General features: G+C 35.2%; 1 protein-coding gene across 1 annotated transcript in view; it reads left to right on the forward strand.

Moving 5' to 3' along the window:
• Positions 1-20,937, forward strand: part of hcn1 (hyperpolarization activated cyclic nucleotide-gated potassium channel 1) — a 109,010-nt gene that overhangs the window by 16,356 nt on the left and 71,717 nt on the right. The window contains exon 2 of the mRNA XM_026196635.1: positions 1,827-2,250. Within this exon, the coding sequence (XP_026052420.1) occupies positions 1,827-2,250 (424 nt within the window). The remainder of the gene's footprint in view (positions 1-1,826; positions 2,251-20,937) is intronic.

Genomic DNA, 20,937 nt, shown 5'->3' on the forward strand with positions numbered 1-20,937 from the left:
TTACCGTAGGCTGACAAACAAAATGCTGGTCTACCAATGCAGTGATAAATGCTCATAATTAATAATGCTGATACACTACCATTCAAAAGTTTGGGGTTGATGAGACGTTTCAAATGTTTTTAAAAGAAGCATTTATCTGCCTTTATTTGAAAACAAGTAATATTGTTATACTGTAGAACCATTTTCTATGTCATTTAAAATGCAATATATTCCTGTGATGCAAAGCTGAATTATCAGCATTTTCAGTGTCACATGATCCTTCAGAAATCATTCTAATGTTCCGATTTGTTGCTCGAGAAACATTTCTTATCATAATCAATATTCAAAATAGTGCTGCTTAATATTTTCATGGACACTGTGATTAATAGTTTTTCTTATACTTTGCTCAATGGATAGTTCAATGATAGTTCATTGATTTGAAATGGAAATGTTTATTTGTGAGGTTTACTATTTACCAACTGACATCATTTGTGTTTTATCCATCAACCAATGGGCTGTTTTTAAGACGTTCTATTACCTTGTTAGATTGTTAGCAGTACACACTAATAAAGTGCAAACTGTGTAATTGCTGGGATCAGCAGGCCGCTAGTGGTACTGCATCAACAAACACTTTCAAATGGCTGCCACGAATCCATTCACCCCTATGGTGGCTCCATTCGCATGTTTTCAAAACACAAGCTAATTCCTGAGGGTTCAAGGGCTGCTGCCTCAGCAATTACAGCCTGTACCTTTAATTAGCTTTCTGCGTATGTACAAGCAAAGCAAAGAAGAATGTCGCACACAGACACTTGTAAACATACAACTCTCACATAATAGAGGGACACCTTCTCATGTTACAATTCGGTCCTGTGGCTCTTTGCCTCCTCATCTAGAGAGCAAAGCGCGAGCCGTGCTGTGCTGTAACAGGGCGGCGATCCAGCAGGAAGTGTTGGCGGTGATATCAAAAGCGACAGGGAAATGAGATGTAGTGCATCATGTGCGGACTGCAGGCGCGAGCTGTACTGATCGCTGAAGGAAGTCTGTTAGACAGGACCCAGAGAAACATCACAAATATCTAAAGGCCGTCGCAATGAGGGCATTCCAGCAGAAAAGAGCAGGAATTTAATCTTTCCAGTCCTGCAACATCATCTTCATCCTGAACAGGGATAGCATTTTTCTGCTATCGGGAATAGAATCAGGATAGGAGGAAATGTGAAAGTGCTTTTGAAGTGTTTGTAAAGTCAATTTATGGGTAAATTTTTGATAGATAAGGCAGTCGAAATGGTTAAGCCATATAAGTTTGACCAGAAACACACCGAGAAGACCAAATGCTATGTTGTGGATGCTGCTCTTCAGAATGGGATGCCGATGTATCCAAACCAGGGAATTCATGCTGGTATGAGCTGGAGCGTCATGTGCCATTCAGAAGAGAAAAGAGAATTCTTTAGAAATTCCAGTTTGAATTGAGGTAGCAAACAGAAAGTAAAAAATTGCATTTCAAATTTAGATGAAAGTACACAGAATTAAAATTGAAATTCAATGAAAATCATACATGTGCAACTGTATTTTTAAGTTTATGAAGTCAAAATGTTTTGTGAAAAGATTACGATGCCTTATTATGTGAAGGTGTTTAGATATTTTCCCATAATGCATTTTACTGTGTTGAACTGCAGTTCAGAAGACTCCTCTTCCAGTCATTCTAATTCATGCTCCAATTCAATTTCCTGTAAGGTGTGGCCGAATCAATTCAAATCTACACTCATGAATCGAAAGGCAACCAATTTTTCATTTGTTATTTTTGCTGGGAGAAAAATGGTTTAACACGTCACTTTCTGTCTCCCCTGCAGGTTCTACTGGGACTTGATAATGCTCATCATGATGATGGGGAATCTAATTATCATTCCTGTGGGAATAACCTTCTTTTCTGAGCAAACCACCACCAGCTGGCTCATCTTCAACGTGGCCTCGGACACCATCTTCCTGGTGGATCTGGTCATGAACTTCCGAACGGGAATTGTGAACGAGGAGAGCTCAGAGATCATCCTGGACCCAAAGGTCATTAAGATGAACTACCTGAAGAGCTGGTTCGTGGTAGACTTCCTGTCCTCCATCCCGGTGGATTATATCTTTCTAATAGTGGAGAAAGGCTTCGATTCGGAGGTCTACAAGACGGCCCGAGCTCTGCGTATCGTACGCTTCACCAAAATCCTCAGCTTGCTCCGTCTTCTCAGGCTTTCACGCCTCATCAGATACATCCACCAGTGGGAGGAGGTGAGGGGACAGTGTGTGTATGAGTGTGTGAGTGAACGAGCTATGACGCAGATGGCCTTTAGTAACACATCTTGGATTTGCTAGCTTCTAGTATGAACAAAAAGAGATGCTAGTTGATGCTGTGCATGTTTAGTTGTGTGTGCATGTGTTTGACACAATCAACCCAAGGTTCTTTGAGCTCAGGTGTTGTTTTGCAGCACGTACCCCTCTCCAAGACCTCTGGGGCACACTCTTTAGAGGTGGAGATACTTATTTGGGGGTTAAGGTAAGCATATCTGCCACTAAGCCCTCGGCAACACCTCAAGATCGAGAGCTGGAAGAGGAACAGACATCTTTAACACAGAGCAGTTGAGCAAAACTATTAAATGCCTCTGCATTCGTGCTAGAGCACTTAATTCCCACCTCTGTCTGAGACACACTAAGTTAAAATACAAAGCATTAATCTTCACATGATGCATATGGTTTGCAAGCCCTCCCCAACTGGCAGGTTTCACAAGAGTGTTGTTGCACTTTAAGGTCACTTTCGTCAGAAAAATACTGCATGTTTCTGCTTCCCACCTGCTATTATCCCTAGCCAGTTGTACAGTATAAATTACAGCTTATGTTTTAAAAAGTTAACCCAACTCAAACAACCTTTTCTCACTGTTGCTTGATAAAAAAAATAAACAAAACAAATTCCAAGGTACAAATGCAACATCAGGGGTGTCGAGGAGGTTTGAAAGCTGGAGAGGGAAGAGATCTCTCTTTGTTTTGGTGCCCTGAGGGTTATTAAACTCTTAAAGCCAGTTCGTCTTCCTCTTCAGCTGGCAGACACCCAAGTCTGGACTGGTAGAAAGCAGAGTCTACGCTCTCGGATCTTACCTAATTGAAATACAGATGTACCTCTTAGGAAGAGTAAAACAAGCTAATGTGGCTGACAGTAATCACGGCTGATTTATTACTATTGTTTTCTGCTGCAATCTACCATTGGATTAGTTAAGAGAGGGTCTCCATTAGCATGCTTGTATGCAGAGAGAAAACAAAAACATTATCAAAAACACCTAATGCTAACAACACAGCCATGAACTGACCATCATGATGCCAAGGTGTTGCTATGTTGTTTATAAGGTATTGCTATATGGTTTCTAGTATGATTTGGGTTGTTACTTAATTGTCCAATTTAACCCTCTGGAGTCTAAGGGTATTTTTGGGGCCTTGAGAAGTTTTGTTATGCCCTGACATTTGTGCTTTTTTCAGTTTCTTATAAATATCTAAATGGGTAAAGTCTAATATCACTGTAATCAGCACAAACTGGGCTATAATAATATGTGAAAGGCATGCATGTACATGATTGTATTTTTGAGAAAAAAAATGTTATGCATGGTTAGTGAAAAACTAAAAATGTTAAATCACTTGAATAAGGGAATAAAACACATACATAAAATTGGTTGCCGGAAAAGTTGAGAACTGGAGCTTGTAGCCTAGAATTTTTCTTTCTGAATGATGTGAAAATCATCTTGTTTACTCACTCACAGAAAACAATATATTGATTTAAATTTTCTAAAACACTTTTTGTTGGTAAAAGTCATATGCGAGTAGGCGTCAACTATCATGAATATCATTGTGATTTACACCTGAGAAGACAAAGGCCTGCATAATGAGCTGCATAATGAGCCTCTCATTCAACTGTGCCACTGTGAGGGAGGACTTACAAGAAAGAGAACAAAATAAAAGTATATAATTTTATGTTTGTAGTTTATTAAGAATATATTTAATTATCCCACAACATAATTTAATATCCACTTGAGGGAACAGTTAAACAGTTTATTAGAACAATCAAAGCTGACTTTCAAATTTTTTGGCATCCTTTCTCTAGTCACACAATCCTTCAGAAATCCTTTTAACAATCTTATTTTCTACCAAATAAACCCCATTTATTATCATCATTATTATTATTATTATTTTTAATGTTGAAAAGAGCTGATAATATTTTTCAGGTTTTTTTAGGGGGAACAAATCGAAAGAACTGCATTGTTTTTACATTTGTTAGAGTTATCTCTATTTGTCACATTTATATTATTTACATCAAGCTTTTGAATGGTATAGTATTGTATATTGTTATTGAAACTTCATAATGTTTCACTTGATTATACATTTAGTCAGGAATTATAGTTTGGAATAAGTATTTGGAAAAAGTCTAACTAGTAAAATGTTTACACGTTATGTGAAAACTAGTACAAATAAATAAAAAGAGACTTACTCATGTTTATGATCTCTGCTGAATAAAGTGCTTCATTCTTTTTTCTGAGGAAATCCATTTCTCAAATCCTCAACCATATCACATCTTTTTGGGTTGAATTAAGTCTTATTCCTCTCATCGCGAAGCAAACAGTAAAATAAAATAAAAACTTGAAGAATAGTCTGGCTGCTTTTTCTTCTGTGTGGGCGTATTCAAGCCGCGCGCTTCAGTTTGAATCTGAATAGCGCGTTCAGCGCGGGGGCGTGGTCACATTAAATATAATGAGCGGAGATATGAAAAATAGACATCGCGTTGTTTTCATATGGATTACTTTATCTCAGAATATTTGTTTTCGGCAGCACTTGTTTAGTTTAAAAGTAGACATTTCAGGCTTTCTATAGATATCTCTCTCATGTCTCTTCGTTGAGTATTCACGGAGTTACAGTTCATTTTAATGAAATGTTTGTACATGACGATCAGCGGAGACAAAGACTGTAGACAGCGCACCTTGTTTGTTATCTTTATTTTATAAGTGCACAAAGGTTTTTTGTTATTATGTCTGTATCCAAAAAAATCTAGACCCTTTACAGATTCGATTGATGTATTGCTCTTATCTGTACGATTAAAACTGAGAGTGTAATTTAAGTTCTTTTCGGGGTTATCAGGTGAAAATGACTCAAAACGCATATATGCGTTAATCGACTCGAAAGGGTTAAAATAGCCCACTGAAGTCAATGTAAATCTAGTTGTAATATTAATCTAGTAATAATATTAAGAAAAACAAACTTGAGCTAAAACACATTTGTTGAAGCAACAATAGCATTTTAGCTTATTCATCAAGTTTCGCGACATAGGACTCATACTCGGGAGTTTTACATTGCAAATGCAACACTGTTACTAGCTGGACTAACAAGCAAGTTTACCACATTGGAAAAGCCTTACATATGGAGGTAGTGATGTGACGCCATTGTCCAAATGTGTCTGTTTACAAATCATGCACCGTGATAACAGTTTTGAGGTGATAGCATCTTTAGTGTTATGCAAGAAACCCTGCAAAAATAAGTCTTTATTAATCAATTAGTTAAAGGAATATATGTCATTGGTGTTTTACAGCTGGAAAATTAGAGGCATGCTTTTCTTAGTAGCCCAGGTTGTTTTAATATCCACCATGCAAAATGATAAGTCAGATGGCTTAGAATATTAATAGCACATCTCTTCTCAAAAAGCCACGAGGTGTCATTCACATCTAAATGCTAATATTTTGGGGCGAGAAACGTGAAAATGTTAAGTTTAAGTGTGTGTTTGAACCATTAACCATAAATATGACCTAGCTGTGACCAACTAATGCAGTAAAATGTACATTTTAAAGTAGTAATCCAGAACCACAGGCTAAAACGGGCCAGAGGCTTTACTAAGCACTTATTTACGGCATCCCCGGAAGAATCCGCATTATACACAACATTTCCCCTCTCTCATGCTGCACTGATGCATTCTGGGAAATGACTATCAGACCTATCTCTCCCTGTCTTCCTTTCTGACCTCTCATTGTCATATGAGTGCTGTTTGCATATTTATATCTATACATGTTAAATGCATTACTGCATATTTCCACACTAGCTGTTAGCTGTTAACCTCCCCACCCTCTTCTCAGAGAGATGTTTTGATTGTCAGGAACAAACATCGGGTTGTGCTCCTGGCACATGCTGTGATTCCAGGGTTCATTATCTCTGTCCAAATCCTGCCGAGAGCAGGTCTGTGTGCTATATTCCACAGTGTATACGCCTCTGTGGATTTACCGCCATGTTGAATGAAGTCACGGTACCCTGATCTGGCGTGAGTTAGCGCACGGATCACGATGCCGCAGTGTGACATGGTGCAGAGTCTAAACGGGCTTTAATCAAACCTGGAGTGTGAATCAAGAGGTTGACGCAGAGCAGACATGATGTTCGGTAAAGCTTGAAAGGTTTACAGAAAATGTGGTTTTATTGGTATGCTTATGCACATGCAAGCTAACATCGGTTTCTTATACATATACTGTATGCACATGCATATCTCTTTCCTTTCTTCATATCTCGGACTAATTTCCTTACCTACTCTTTCTTCTTTGCATTATCTAGAATTGCTTATTTTAATTTACTCTTAATTTACACCCTATTTTATTACTTTTTTAATTCCTGTCTCTCACTTCCTCTATGTCTGTTTCTCTCTTTCTCTCTGTTTCTCCTGATAAGACGCCTCAATAGGGGTAGGGGAGGTGGAATAGTGGGCACATATGTATACGAATATGGTTTTCTATATTATTTTTGTGTAAATGGTTTGTAAATCCTTTGAACTGAATGCACTCATTTGCATGACAATGGTTTCACATACAATTCATTCTGCTCGTGTTTCCTGAATAAGGTCTATTGACCAGAATTCCTTACATTCCTTGCTATAACTTTTCAGGGTTTCAACACTGTAGAACTGTGTTCACAGGAATCTTTCTTTTTTGATTTATAATAGTGATAGATTGACTAATATGCCACATCAGATCTTTAAATTTTTTTGTAACAACATTACCGTTGAAAGGTTTGGAGTTGGTAAGATTTTTTATTTATATTTTGTCTCTTGTGCTCACCGAGGCATTTATTTGATCAGTAAAACAGTGTTATATTATTACAATTCAAAATACCTGTTGTCTATTTGAATACATTATAAAAAGTATTTATTTCTGTGATGCAAAGCTGATTTTTTTTAGCATCATTACTCCAGTCTTTAATGTCACACGATCTTTCAGAAATCATTCTAATCTGCCGATTTGCAGCTCAATAAACTTTTCTTATTATCACCTTTGTTGAAAACACTTAATATTTTTGTAAATACATTATTTAAAGAAACATAAAGAGTAAAAGAACAGCATGTATTTAAAGTATACAGTAAATCTATTGTAAAAATGTTCATGTCTATACTGTGATTTATAATCACTTTAATCTGCCCTTGCTAAACACAAGCTTTCATTTCTCAATTTTACTGGCCTCAAACTGTTGAATGGTAGTGTATTATAGTGGCCTTGTTTTAATACAACAGTTACATAAACAAGAAGTAGCAGCTGAAACTAATTCACAACCATTAGGATTCTCCTCAAAGGCTATCATGGCTGACATGGGTAACTGAGACAAAATGACATGTTATAGAAGCTTCTCTTTTCTCTCCAAGGGGATCATCATTCATGCTTTATATTCTGTCTCTGAAATGCTCTTAAAAGCTTATCTTATGCTATTTGGATTGGGACAGAGAGAACAACATGCATGGGCGGTACAGTACATTAAAAGAAAAGAATGGAAAGAAAAGAAAAGAGGTAATGGAGAAAAAACTGGATGGATTGGACATTCAGTGTGATTTTGGAAAAATAAACAGACGAGGGTGGGGGGACAAGTGAGTGCTCGAATCCCCAAGTCAATGAGGGTCACATCTGTCCATTTGCTCTCACACCAGCGTTTTGTCAACTCTGGAGGCCTGATGGTGTTTGTGTGTGTGTGTATGTGTGTATCATTGTAGAACCCACAACAAAACACAGCTGTTCGCTCTCATTGCCTAGCACAGGTAACTTTACCATCTAATCCAGCCATCCACACACACACACACACACACAAACATATATATATATATTAGTGCTGGGCAATGATACATTTTTTAAATCGTGATTAATTGCATTGTTATGCACAAAACTAATAATGCAATCAAAAGTAGTGTATTTTGCAATTTTTTGCAATAACATTTGGTTTGCAAACACTTCAAACAAATAAGGTGCTTTTTTTACTGCAGTATTCCTTTAACATAGTAGCAGTTTCTTGTAAATCTTAACTTATAACATTAATGTAATTAAATATAAAACAAGTTATTTGTCACTGCCAGGACATTAACGTTTTTATAGAAAAATTAATAGTTATAGAAAAAAAAAGTTTTGCTCCGAGTCCAGAGCCTCGATCGCAACATTATAACGGGCATCTTCCGAGTAGAGACCTGTACGATCGCGGGACCCATCGCAGCAGAGTGTGGCACGGGACAACACTTGATGTGTGGGTAGAGACTCGTGTGTGCGGGATGCGGGAGATTTTAGAAATTGGGAAACTTCCTTTTTCCCATTTATGAAGTCGTGATTACGAGTTTGTTCCATTCTTCTTCTGTTAAAAGAGTGGACAGTGGTTCTTGAATGCTGATGCTTAGCCTTAATAATTTGATCAGGAGCATCCCCTCCTGTGACTCATGATTTGTCTTGTGTGTATTCAGAGCCAATGAGCAACAGACTTTCATAATAATAAAAATCTGTGTTTATCAACGTTTATCAATTAATGCGTTAATGTGATAATAATGCATTAACTTACCCAGCCCTATTATAGTTAAAACACTTTTTTATAATATATATATATATATATATATATATATATATATATATATATATATATATATATATATATATATATATATATATTGGCATTTTCAGTCCAAATTCATATAAAAATTTCTTAACTATTGGCAGAAGGAACAAAAACTAGAAGGAATATTGTTAATACGCAATTATTAACATCCATACATCCATACTTCATCAATTCCAAACTAAGTTATGATATCACATCCATATGCACATTTACATGCGCCTTGCAATATTTGCATATCAATGCATATTCTGATAAACAACGGTGTTAAGTATGCCAGTAAACAGAGGTTTGCCGAGCATAACAGAGCTATTGACATATACTGTAGACGTCTTAAAGATACAGTAGAAAAAACTGTCTGTGGAGAGAGGGTGAAAATTTAACAAACCTTTATTTCTTTAAATGGGCGTTGCATTTAAACCACATCATGCATCCGAATCAATCAGAAGATCACAGAAGATCATGAACAAGTCAAGATGATGCAGTCTCTTTAAGTATGTCTCAACCAGGGAGAAAATTAAGCAGAATGATTCATCAGTGAGCTGGCAAATTTATCTAAAAGGGGCAAGTCAGACCCACGATCTGAGCTCAAATAGGAAAGAAAGAGAGAGGAGAGAGGTACTTAATGATGCCTGTGTTAGTAAACTGGTGTGAAGACGAGTCATCTGACAAGACCCAGTTTTTACATGCAGGTTGTTTTTTTTTTTAGGACAGTGAGGATCCTTAGGGTTATTGTACAGGTTTCCAAATGGACTGTGTCCTTGCAGAAAGCCTCAAAAATCTCAAACTAAAGAATCAATTATCAGTTTATTAATTTAAAATAAAAATGGAAATAAATAAATATTTTCAAATCGACATTTAAATAGGTTAAATGCGTAGTTCAATCAATCAATCAATCAATTACAAACAAATAACTGTTTATATTAACAAATAAACAGATACATTTAAGTTTATTTAATTCATGTTTCAAATATTACATTAAAATATTAAATAATCAAAACATTAAAATAATACATTAATAACTTAATAAATAATGCCATTATTATTTGATTAAAATAATTACTGCAAATAAATTTAAATATTAATAATATTAACTTGATAATTCTAAATACTAATTAATATTTTAATTCTTATCTAAATAAAATAAATAATACCAATAAAAAATAATTCAATAACAAAAATATATAATAATTATTTACATTAATTCATAATAATGACATTATAGTATTATTTACTAATAAGATAAATAATAATTAAAATTAATGAATAAGAAATAAATATAAAACATAATCTAAATAAATAAATACATATTTGATTGAAATGAATGTTAGCAAAGTGCGTAACTGTCGACATGTCTATTATTTTTTTGTACAAACTGAGAAGCCTTGAAGATCTCAGAAAATATTTAGGCTGTTTATTCAAATGTGCGTACCGAATATTCCTATCATTGTAACTTGATTCATTTTATAGCATGCTTGTTTGTCGCCTGTCTAGGCGCTCAGCACCTCAGAAATACACGGTGCATTCAAATGTCACAATCGACAGGTCAATACTGTCCTTTCTACAACAAAAGGTCACCAAATCCCAGAGTAAATGCTGCTCCTGAGAAGCGACTACATCATTCTGGTTGGTTTCCTGTGTTGTTAGTCACTGTGTTTTGTCGTCCACCTGTGTGTTTTTCAAAGCACCTGTGTCTGTTTCTGGTGGCTCATCCCTTCTCCACAAACGTCCCGCCCCTGCGTGCGGCACAGGAGTCAGGAGGTAATGCTAGGTGAGGGAGTTAATGCTAGGTGAGGGCAGCTGAGGATATTGCCTGTTTGTCTAATCAGTGAGATCTTGCATCTGTGCCAAGTATTAGAAACCGTAGCACAAACAGTTCAGTCACACATTTAAGATACGAAAGCAGGACGTCTTGTATCAGCATCCGCTCCCTGAAAGCAGAATTGGGCTGAGTCAGCTTGAGCTGGTTATCTTGACAGCACGAATCCAGTGATTTACTGTACGTGCAGTCAGTTTTCTCAGATTTGGAAGAAACTTATTTACTTATTTATTGTGTGCTAACATGAGGGCAAATAAAACAGTCTAAAAACTGCTTTCATATTTTCTATATCAACTTTTATGTCTCTTATGCTCACCAAAGCTACATTTATTTGCTAAAAATACAATAAAAAAATATATTATTAAAGTTTAAAATAAAGTTTTTCCGTTTTTATATATTTTAAAATGTTATTTTTTCCTGTGATGTAGAAGCTGAATTTTCAGCATCGTTATTATATTCTGGAAATATGCTGATATGCAAAAAGCAGGTTAAAGTGTCGCTCATAATTGGCTAAAGTATTGTTTCTGTACATGCTCGCTCACACAAGCCTCTTGAGCCACTGAATATCCTCATCACTCTCTCTGTGTGTGTGTGTGTGTGTGTAAGCTGTCTGTCTTCCTCAGCAGGCTAAAAGCTCTCATCACGTGGCGAGTGTATGTGACTGGCTGCTTGGACACGGCAGGTCTCTTTAGCAGGAAGTTTGTTTTAATGGCTTGGAAGTCCAATGCAGGCCTGAGAATCTAATTCATGTCTGTAAATGAGATTCATTCTCAAACAACAATGTACAATTATAGTAACTTGATATTAGGTAAGGTATGATTGGATTTTAAGTATAATAAGACTTAATATTTATTCATGTTTAACAGACCATATTAACGTCAGTATCCACTAAATCTAGTGAATCCCGGAAGGATATGTACAGATCTTATTTGATCCTTAAATCAGAGATTATTGGAATGCATTTACAATTTCTTTTATTTTCTCGATTTTCACAGACATCTCTTGACAGTTTTGATTATAATTTCTTTAAATAAATAAATAAATAAAATAATAATAATAATAAAATATATATATATATATATATATATATATATATATATATATATATATAGAAAAAATGATAAAGTACATAATTATATTGTATTATATATGTATTATTATATCAATTATATATACTTTATTTATATTAAAAAAAAAATTACATATACATACACAGATTATCTTGTAAATAAACTTTAGCAGTCATTTTAGCAAAAATTCCTTGCTTGTAAATATTTTCTTGTCAAATTCTGCTGACCTCCATTGCATGTGCAGATCTGTAGTCATACTTTGAAAAGATCAAGTCCAAGGGCCAGGTTGTTTTTTGTCCCATTCACTTTTTCCTTGCTCTTTAAACTCGTGTGTCTTTGCTTAATTCGATTTCTCAAGAGGCTCCCTTTGTCCAGGCATGCTAACACAATTTCTCTTCTCTTCCTCTCAATTAACAATTAATCTTTGCCCAAAACTGCACCGTATGGAAGAGCAGGCAAACGGTGGCACTGCAGCTCGCAGGAGAATTAACAAGGACTAGTCATTTGGGCGATCGTTGCCCGTGAGCACCAGCCTCCCATCGCCCCAAAGGAGAACAGGGGATGCTGGGAAAAACCATAAACAGAAAACGATACTGAATCAATCTCTTACCCAAAGCAAATGACTACATTGCTGCTTCATTCTCCAGTGAGTTTAGAGCAACTGGAAGATTAAAACATTTCTCGCAAATATGGTTTCACCCGCAGTGTTCGGCGTCTCATGCTCTGTCTCTTTCGGTCTCTTTGCCTGTCTGTTCTGGGTTGTATGTATGTTTGTGTGCTTATGTATATCTAGCGCCTGACACACTGCAATTACACATGTGCTTATGAATCATGGTCTTACACACTTCAGCGTAGATGTTAATGCACAGCTTAGATGTACTGTAACATCTGTTCATTGAGTGTTACATATGCAGTGAACCTGATGTGCATTAACTTTTTATGCACATATGTAATGACTGGAAATACTGTTTTATTTACAATTTTGAAAAATTTATACAAGTTTTTAGAAATATTTGCTGGAGCACGTTTTACAAGAAAATACCATTTCAGTGTTTTGGCTTTAGAATTTCGTGTTTTATTTCGAACCCTACCTACCCCTCACAGAAACCTTTCTGCATTTTTACCATTTAAAAAAAAAAAAAAAAAAAAATTGTGTTTACTTTATTTTTATAACAATTTAATATTTTTTATATATATACTTTAAAATATAATTTATTCCAGTGGTGGCAGAGCTGAATTTTTATCAGTTTCCAGTTTTCATCAAGTCTTCAGTGTCACATGACCTTTGAGAAATCATTGTAATTTGCTGATTTTTTATCAGTGTTGGAAACAGTTGCGCTACTTACTGTAATAGGTTTTGGTACCTGTGATACCTTTTTTCAGTTTTTTTTTTTTTTTAATCTTTTTTTCCAAGCAAAATCTATTTTTGTATGATTTTGTAAAGTAATAGGACCACCACTCTACAAACCGCATGCTTTGATACACCACTAATGATAAAAACAAAGAAACAGCCACAACAGTCTTTTTTTTTTTTCTATGGCATTGGTTAAATCCCCACAAACTGGCGATGTGGGATCTGATTCAATAATTCATTATCTATCTCCTTGGCAAGAAGTTTGCTGGGTTATTTTCAACCGAGGATTTTTGTTTTTGTTTTTTTTTTTCTCGTAAAGATGCTCCTATTCTTGATCCATTTATTAGAGAATATCCCCTGCTTCATCCCGCACTCCGCTCTTTGGTGTGCCAGTGGGGATGGATTTGTACACTTACGTTTTTGGAAACTCAACTATTTCTCACTCCACTGCTTTTTAACACAACATGAGATTTGTCTGTTTTCCGTGACATTTAAAGAGCACCAATTGGGGTTCTTTCCTTCGAAAGAAGAGGCTGCTGGGGCTTTAGGTCTTTAGTTATACTTCACTATACCTTAAAGCAGTTACCCATTTGGTAAGAAGCATATGGTATTGAAATGCTGAATCACCCAAAAGCCCAATTTTCCAAGCTCTGCCCCCTGCTGGCTTGAGGTGACTTCATTGTTTATGACGAGTGTAGGACACAGTGTGACTAATGCAGACTTGGATTTACAATCCCAATGGGATCAATTTTGTCTTCATTAAGGCAGATTAATATAACTTAATCACATTAATTAAAATGAAAAATAAAGCGTTATTCAACACTGACATTGAGATTCTTTTAAGCTGTGACTCTGTCAGCAAGCTGTTGATTTACACCGAGCCGCTTTAATGCATGTTGACGTTCCATCTGCAAGACCACTCTGGATAATGAAGGACGGACATGGAATATTTAAGACTGATAATTCCACAGATTAGCCTAATCTGTTTTATTATCTAGCTGCTGCTGTAGAGGTGGACCGGTGGGTGAACATGCATGCAAGTCCTGCTGCACATCAGGGAACCGTGTGAAATGAGGACACAACCTAGAAATTACTCCTCCAAGACAGTTTTTGACATTTTGGCACCGTCATTGAATGATGAGGTTGTACAAATAGAGATCATGGCTTAGTCAACCTGAAGGAATATTTGCTATCTATTTTACTTCCATAATGTGATGTACACTACCATTTAAAAGTGAATACGATATTTTTAAAGCAATTTGCTAAATTTCTGTTTCAAATAAATGCTGTTCTATATGTATGTATATATATATAAAAAACAGATAACTCCTTTTTTTTTAAACCATGTTTTTATTGTGTTTTATTGTGTTAGTTAGCTAGTATTTTTAGTTATTCTTACCTAATCAAAACAACCCAAATGCAGTTGGATTGAGATTAATTGGAATGCACAATGAAAAACTTGAATTATATTTAATATTCCCGAAAAAAAGGTATGAAAGTTTCCATACTGTTTTCATAATTAATAATAAGAAATGTTTTTCAATCAATGAATCAATCAATCAATTAATAATAAAAAAAATTATTCAGAAATTGGATCATAAAAAAAAAATGAGCATTACCAGAGTTTGTAGTCATTCACAGGAGACTCCTCCCCTCCTGAAACACAAACAACACTGATTGGTTGAAACTTAAGCAGCCTTGATGATATCACCTGAAAAGGAAAATAATTTCACAAGGATTAAAAGATGAAAAGAAAAAAATGTATGCTTTAAAATAATATGTAATGACAAATTATGCAGAAAAACACGGCTCACGGCTCGTTCCTGACCCCTTCCCCTCTCTTTTTCACTTTGCTTCCTGTCTAAATAAATGTTGACAACTTCAGCTAAAACTGCTTTCAAGCACTAATATTAAGGGATGATATGATCAGCAGTCTTGATCTGGCAACACATGCACTGATGCAAATTTGTCTGGGTCTCAGAATCTTGAGGAGTTACATAATGGCACCAAAGTTGATTCATTATAATGTATTGGTGCGCTAATGTCTTAATGTACTGAGTTAATGTACTGAGACGTGTCTTTTGATGCAAAGGAATGAGTTACATTTGTCACAGATCTTTTGCCCATCTGTATTATGCTCCCATGGGGAACTTCCAATTACCGATATGTACTGTAGCTGAAAACAATCTTTTAAAAAAGGTCTTTATTTATACATTTATACTAATATTAATGTGCTAACCGTGCTAATGTGCTAAAGTTCATGAAGCATGTTGTCAGGCTAACGCAAGTTGTTTTATAATTGAACTAAAATTGGAGCAATCCTTTTAGAATTAAACGGCTCGTCACTCTAGTAGTGTGATTAGTTGGAATCAGGCCAAAACAAAATGAGCTTGTGCAAGAAAACAGCACTAGTTTCTTCCATACATGTGAAAAATTACACCGTCGTCAGTGGAAATCCACTCAAATCCTGAAGATGTCACAATGAGTAAAGGAGGTTTTATACAATAGTGTATTTTCATACCTCAAGTACTGAAGCTGAATCGATCACACTTTCATTGTGATCGTGATGGTAATGGGTTGGTGATGATGACATAGATGGTTGCGTTAGAAAAGGAAGCCCAAGGGGAAATGATTCTTATGCATGGTTATGAAAACCCCCAGTTTAATATCTCTGCTAGATTTTTGCACCGAGACCAAGAACTGTTAAGTAATGCAGCATGACATGCGATAGAGAGAGTGACACTCAAAACAGAACAGATGCTCTTCAGAGAAAGAGGGTAGAAAATTCCAATCCTCCTTTAAGAAGTCTTTGCGGTGTTACACTCTCAGGAGAAATTAAGCCTCTTTCTTCACCCTCTTTCATGTTTGTGCATTTCTCTTTCATGGCTCAACTGTGCGCGAGTGTCGTCCAGACAAGAATTGACAGATCTTGGGAAATTGTAAAAATCATTTGCTGCTACGTTCCGCTTCCACTCTAAAAAGATTAACTAAAGAAAATGCCACAAACACAAATAATCAAGAAAAACATGTTTCATTCCAATAACAAGTTTCTTTGTACTTGAGTTTATCCTCAAGAACTTACCTAGCCTGAACTATATATTAAACAAATAATATAATACTTTTTTGAAAATATATTTATTTATTTATTAAAAAGGCATTTCGGTGAATTAGAGCTCATACTGAATTAGTGAGTTAAACAAAATGAGTTCAAAACTGAAAACTTCAAAACATTCATGAATCATTTGTGATTGATTTGTTATAAAGAACTGGCTCTTAAGAGTCTTTGATTCTTTCATTCAGTTCCGCTTACATTTTGAAACTATTAACTAAAGCAGACACCATAAAGATAAAAAAAAACAAGTTTAATTTCAGTAATATTATTATTTGAGTACATCCTCAATTACATTTTTTTATGAAAAGAAAAGCCAATAATAAAAATAATAATAAAATACAATAAAAAAAACTACGAATTGGCTGTTCATCGAGTATAGGTGCTTCTACTGATTTAGTGAATTACATATCATGAGTTCAAGACTGAATCATTCATGAATCCTTTATGATTGATTTGTTATAAAAAGCAGCTCTTAGGAGTCATTTAGTCCTTCATTAAGTTCCACTTTTACTCTAAAATGTTAAAACTAAACAAGACAGTTTAAACGGGACAAGTTTTTGTTTCACAATTCTGACTTTTTTTTCTCACAATTGCGAGTTATAAAATCCAGTTATGAGGGGGGAAAAGGACTGATAAGTTCTCAGAATTGTGAGTTTACAGTATATTCTCAGAATTGTGTGAAAAAAAGTTGCAATTACTATTTTTTTTCTTATTAATCAGTGGCAGAAATGGGCTTACATGGATCTTTATACTAAGCAAAAAACATAGTATTATATAAATGTACTAACACTTAAAAAAAAAAAAAAACTGAAGGTGCAGCGAGTAAGTGCTCTTGCTAATTTAGTGATTTAACACAAGTTCAGACTGAGCCATTAATAATTATCTGTGACTTATTTGTTATAAAAAGCTCTTAAGATATGTGCATAGTGTCTAGACGGCAATGAAATGGAAAGCAAATGAAGACTTTTACTGAATTTTTCTGTCTCTCCTCTTTCTCACAGTGCGTAAAGGCCCTAGGAATCTAACATGCATATTTAGAGTTTCAGAAGCCATCCCAATGTCTCAAACTATTCTCAGGTTTGCCAAGACAATACATTCTACAATCAAATACCAGAGATCCCAATAAAACCTGAACTTTTTCTCATCAAAATCTTGCTAAACCAGCCCAGATTTCTCTAACCTCACCACTGCAGATCCTCTTCCATGATCTTTCTGCCTCGTTCTCTCTCTCTATCATGTCCTAATCCGTCCAGACTGCAGTCTCAGTACACATGAGCATTGCCAAATTGCTGCCAAGTCTCTCTATCCACCCTCCTTTTTCTCTCTATCTGTTCCCATCACTCTATATTTCATTTACTCATTTGGCAGATGACCTTCAACAGTGGACAGAAGCACACAGGACTACTTCCTAATGAACTGACATTCTCTTCAGGACACACTATCCCTGTAGCCACTGCTGCAACTCTTTTTTCATCAGCTCTCTCTCTCTCTTTCTCTTTTTATCGCTCCACTGACTGGTTGCCTTGCTCTCTCAGCCAACCTTTGGCAAATACACATCATGCTCAGCCAGTAGAGTGAGGATCTGTTTAAGCTCCACTCCATTGCTGTATAGATCCACAGTTGAGTTCAGATTGAGAGTGAAAGAGAGAGAGACAAAACAAAACAACAACTCAGTTATGTTAATAAATATATGAAGACCTTTAATCAGCAATGGCGCACTGAATTGTACAAAAGCGACAGTAAAGAAATGTTACAAACTGTTACAAAAGATTTCAATGATCAAATAAATGCAGCCTTGATAAGCATAAAATAATATTACTTGTAAGTTAAATAGGATATTCAAGCGGGAAATCACGTAAGGCGGGGCTTGATTTGATTGGATGAAAATATCTGAGGATGCGATATTATTGGATAATATAATTTTCCCTTATCCACATGGCCATCGGATTCTGAAAGAACATATTTACAAGATGAGCACATAAAGGATTACCAGTAACTTGTTTTGCACAGTCTGTGTGTTTGAAATTCTGAAGATATAGACGTCACATGGGATCAGGAATCCTTTTAAATCTGGAAGTGGGAACAGTACTGGTCCAGAGACACCAGAGAGAGAGAGAGAGAGATGTCAGCCGTTTTTAAATCAATGTTCTTTTAGGTTCTCTGCTGGTTTTACACGGCGACCAATCTGTCATTGGAACAGTACAGTGTGTATGTGTGTGAGATATCTGCATGCATTTTCTCTCTCTCTCTCTCTCTCTCTCTGTGTGTGTCTGCAGCGCAGTGGTCCCATTGGAATGAGTAAGCCAGCATGGCTAAATATGTTCCTTTAGATTAGTGACAGTGTTAGAGGTTAATGAAGTAGCTTCTTTCTTTAAATCTCAGAATGGATTAGTTAGTTGTAAAACTACACTGACCGCCCAACATCTAACTAATCAAAATTTCAGTCTCGTTCTTTCTTTGAATGTCGCAGCTGGGATTTTATTGTCTTGCTCTCAGAGTTGCTGTGCTTTGACATGATTGTGTCAGAAACCTTTGAGCCTGGATGCTCTGCGTCGATTGTGCTGCAAAAAAAAAAAAAAGTTTCTTGATCATAGACTTGATTATACTAAGAGATCAGACAGCTCTGGTAGTCTCAGATGCTTTTTTTAGCTATGAGGACAGTAAAAAAACATAAGAACAGAGCGGAGCAACATTTTTAGTCTGTTACAGACATCTGTTTGAGATGGAGCATCACTGAAACATTAGACAGTCACTCAGATCTCACAGCAGCTGAAGGATTTATATATACAGTATATTCAGCCCATATTCTCTGACTATCAATCATATGTCACTATACCAAATATTCACTATATGATGGTTCTGATTCAGTTTAATGTGATTAGGCCTCTAAAAGTTTGTTTGACAGCAATATCTTACTGTCAATCTTTATGTCTTTATTGAACATATTGTACTTTTATGATATAGCATAGTGTTGCAATGTCAGATTTTTTTTTTAATACAGGTAATATCGTTTTTCAATTATTAATAGTTAATTTCACTTTAAAAAAAGTAATTATAAATATAATTTTTGTATTTATGCATATTTTTATTTATGCATATTTAATGATACATTCTAATATATATATATATATATATATATATATATATATATATTTATAGAATGAAAAAATTATATAGAGATATATGTATACATGTATACATACATTTTTACAAATATATTAGAGTGCAAAAAAAAATCAAATTTAATGTAATGATTTAGTTAATATATTTTAAATACAAAAATTATATGTAAACAATGTTTAGATCATCGTACATTTGATAATAAATAATGAAAATATGTATGGTTTTTATTTGATAAGGAACACTAAGTTTCTGCTTCCTCCTTTAAGATAACATCCTGTGGTTAACTTGTATCTGTCTCCTGTTTTCAAATGTCCAATGATATAAATAATTGAATATATGTACTTACTGAAATGTCAAACCTGTAAGATGACTGTGCCAGGTCATCATTTTACATCAAACATTGTACACCGTTATGTTTGGAACTAAGGATCCCAGAGTGCCGAAGGGAATGAATTTCCCATTCAGACCCACATGAGATGTTCATTTGTGTGAATGATCACAGATGTGCTGAGCGATGTTGTCTGGGATCAAGAGTTTGGCATTTGAATCATGGGAGATCAACTATCTGACACAACCATTATCTGTGGCACTGATCAATAATTTAACTCTGGTAATTTAGGCTCTATAATTAGGGATAGTGGATGGTGTCTTGGCGGCTTTTTAGGTTGTGGCTATCGTAGTGATGTTGCCAGATGGAAATAACAGGCAATAAGTGTCTTTTTCTTAGTCTCTCTCTTTAATATGGGCACTTTGGAAGAAAACTCATTTCAAGATCTGCTATCTGAAAACAAGTCTGATTTTCAAATATATTTTACTGGTAAAGAAGACTGAAAAAAAAAAAATACTGATTTTCAGTGTTTATCAAATATATTGTTCGACTACTAGTTCATAGAACTTCTTAACATCTGTTCCCAGTGTGCATTTTGCTAGATTTTTCTTTGCTTTCAGAAACACTGCTAATCATTTCAAATATTGGCAACGAAATATTTCATGCACTATATTGTGGCCAATGCATTGGACTTGCAGTATATGAAAGAATATAATCGATCCGGTTTTCCCGTAGCTGCATTTTTAATGGATATTATTGTTCATACTGAGGATGTACAGAATGATACATCAATGAAAGCGGGAAGCTTGAACAAGACCTACCTAGTTTAATGTTACACTTATAAAAAATGAACTGAGTAGAGCTCAGAGAAATCAGATAAATTAATAATATATTAAAAAGGAAAGATATGCATGGAATTTATGTTCTTTAAACCATTTTTTTTAATGAAAGTTTGTTTGCTGCTAATGAGTGTACATATGAGAAATGCTGTTTAAACAGAAGCTAGCTTGATTGTGTTGTTGTTTTGTTCCATGTTCTTGTGTTACATCCAAGAATCGATTGCCTCTATCCTCAGACCATAAATAAGCTCTGTTTAACATTGAAATATGAGGCCTTGGGCATGATAGGTTTCAGTGTTTGTTTTAGAAACCTTCCACATGAGGATGGTTTTAAAATAACACACAAAGCAAGCTACTAAAGCAACATATGACTTTTGTCTCATGTTATTATTAATAGGCTTGTAAAGTA

Source organism: Carassius auratus, chromosome 21 (assembly GCF_003368295.1).
Source record: "Carassius auratus strain Wakin chromosome 21, ASM336829v1, whole genome shotgun sequence".
NCBI classification, from domain to species: Eukaryota; Metazoa; Chordata; class Actinopteri; order Cypriniformes; family Cyprinidae; genus Carassius; species Carassius auratus.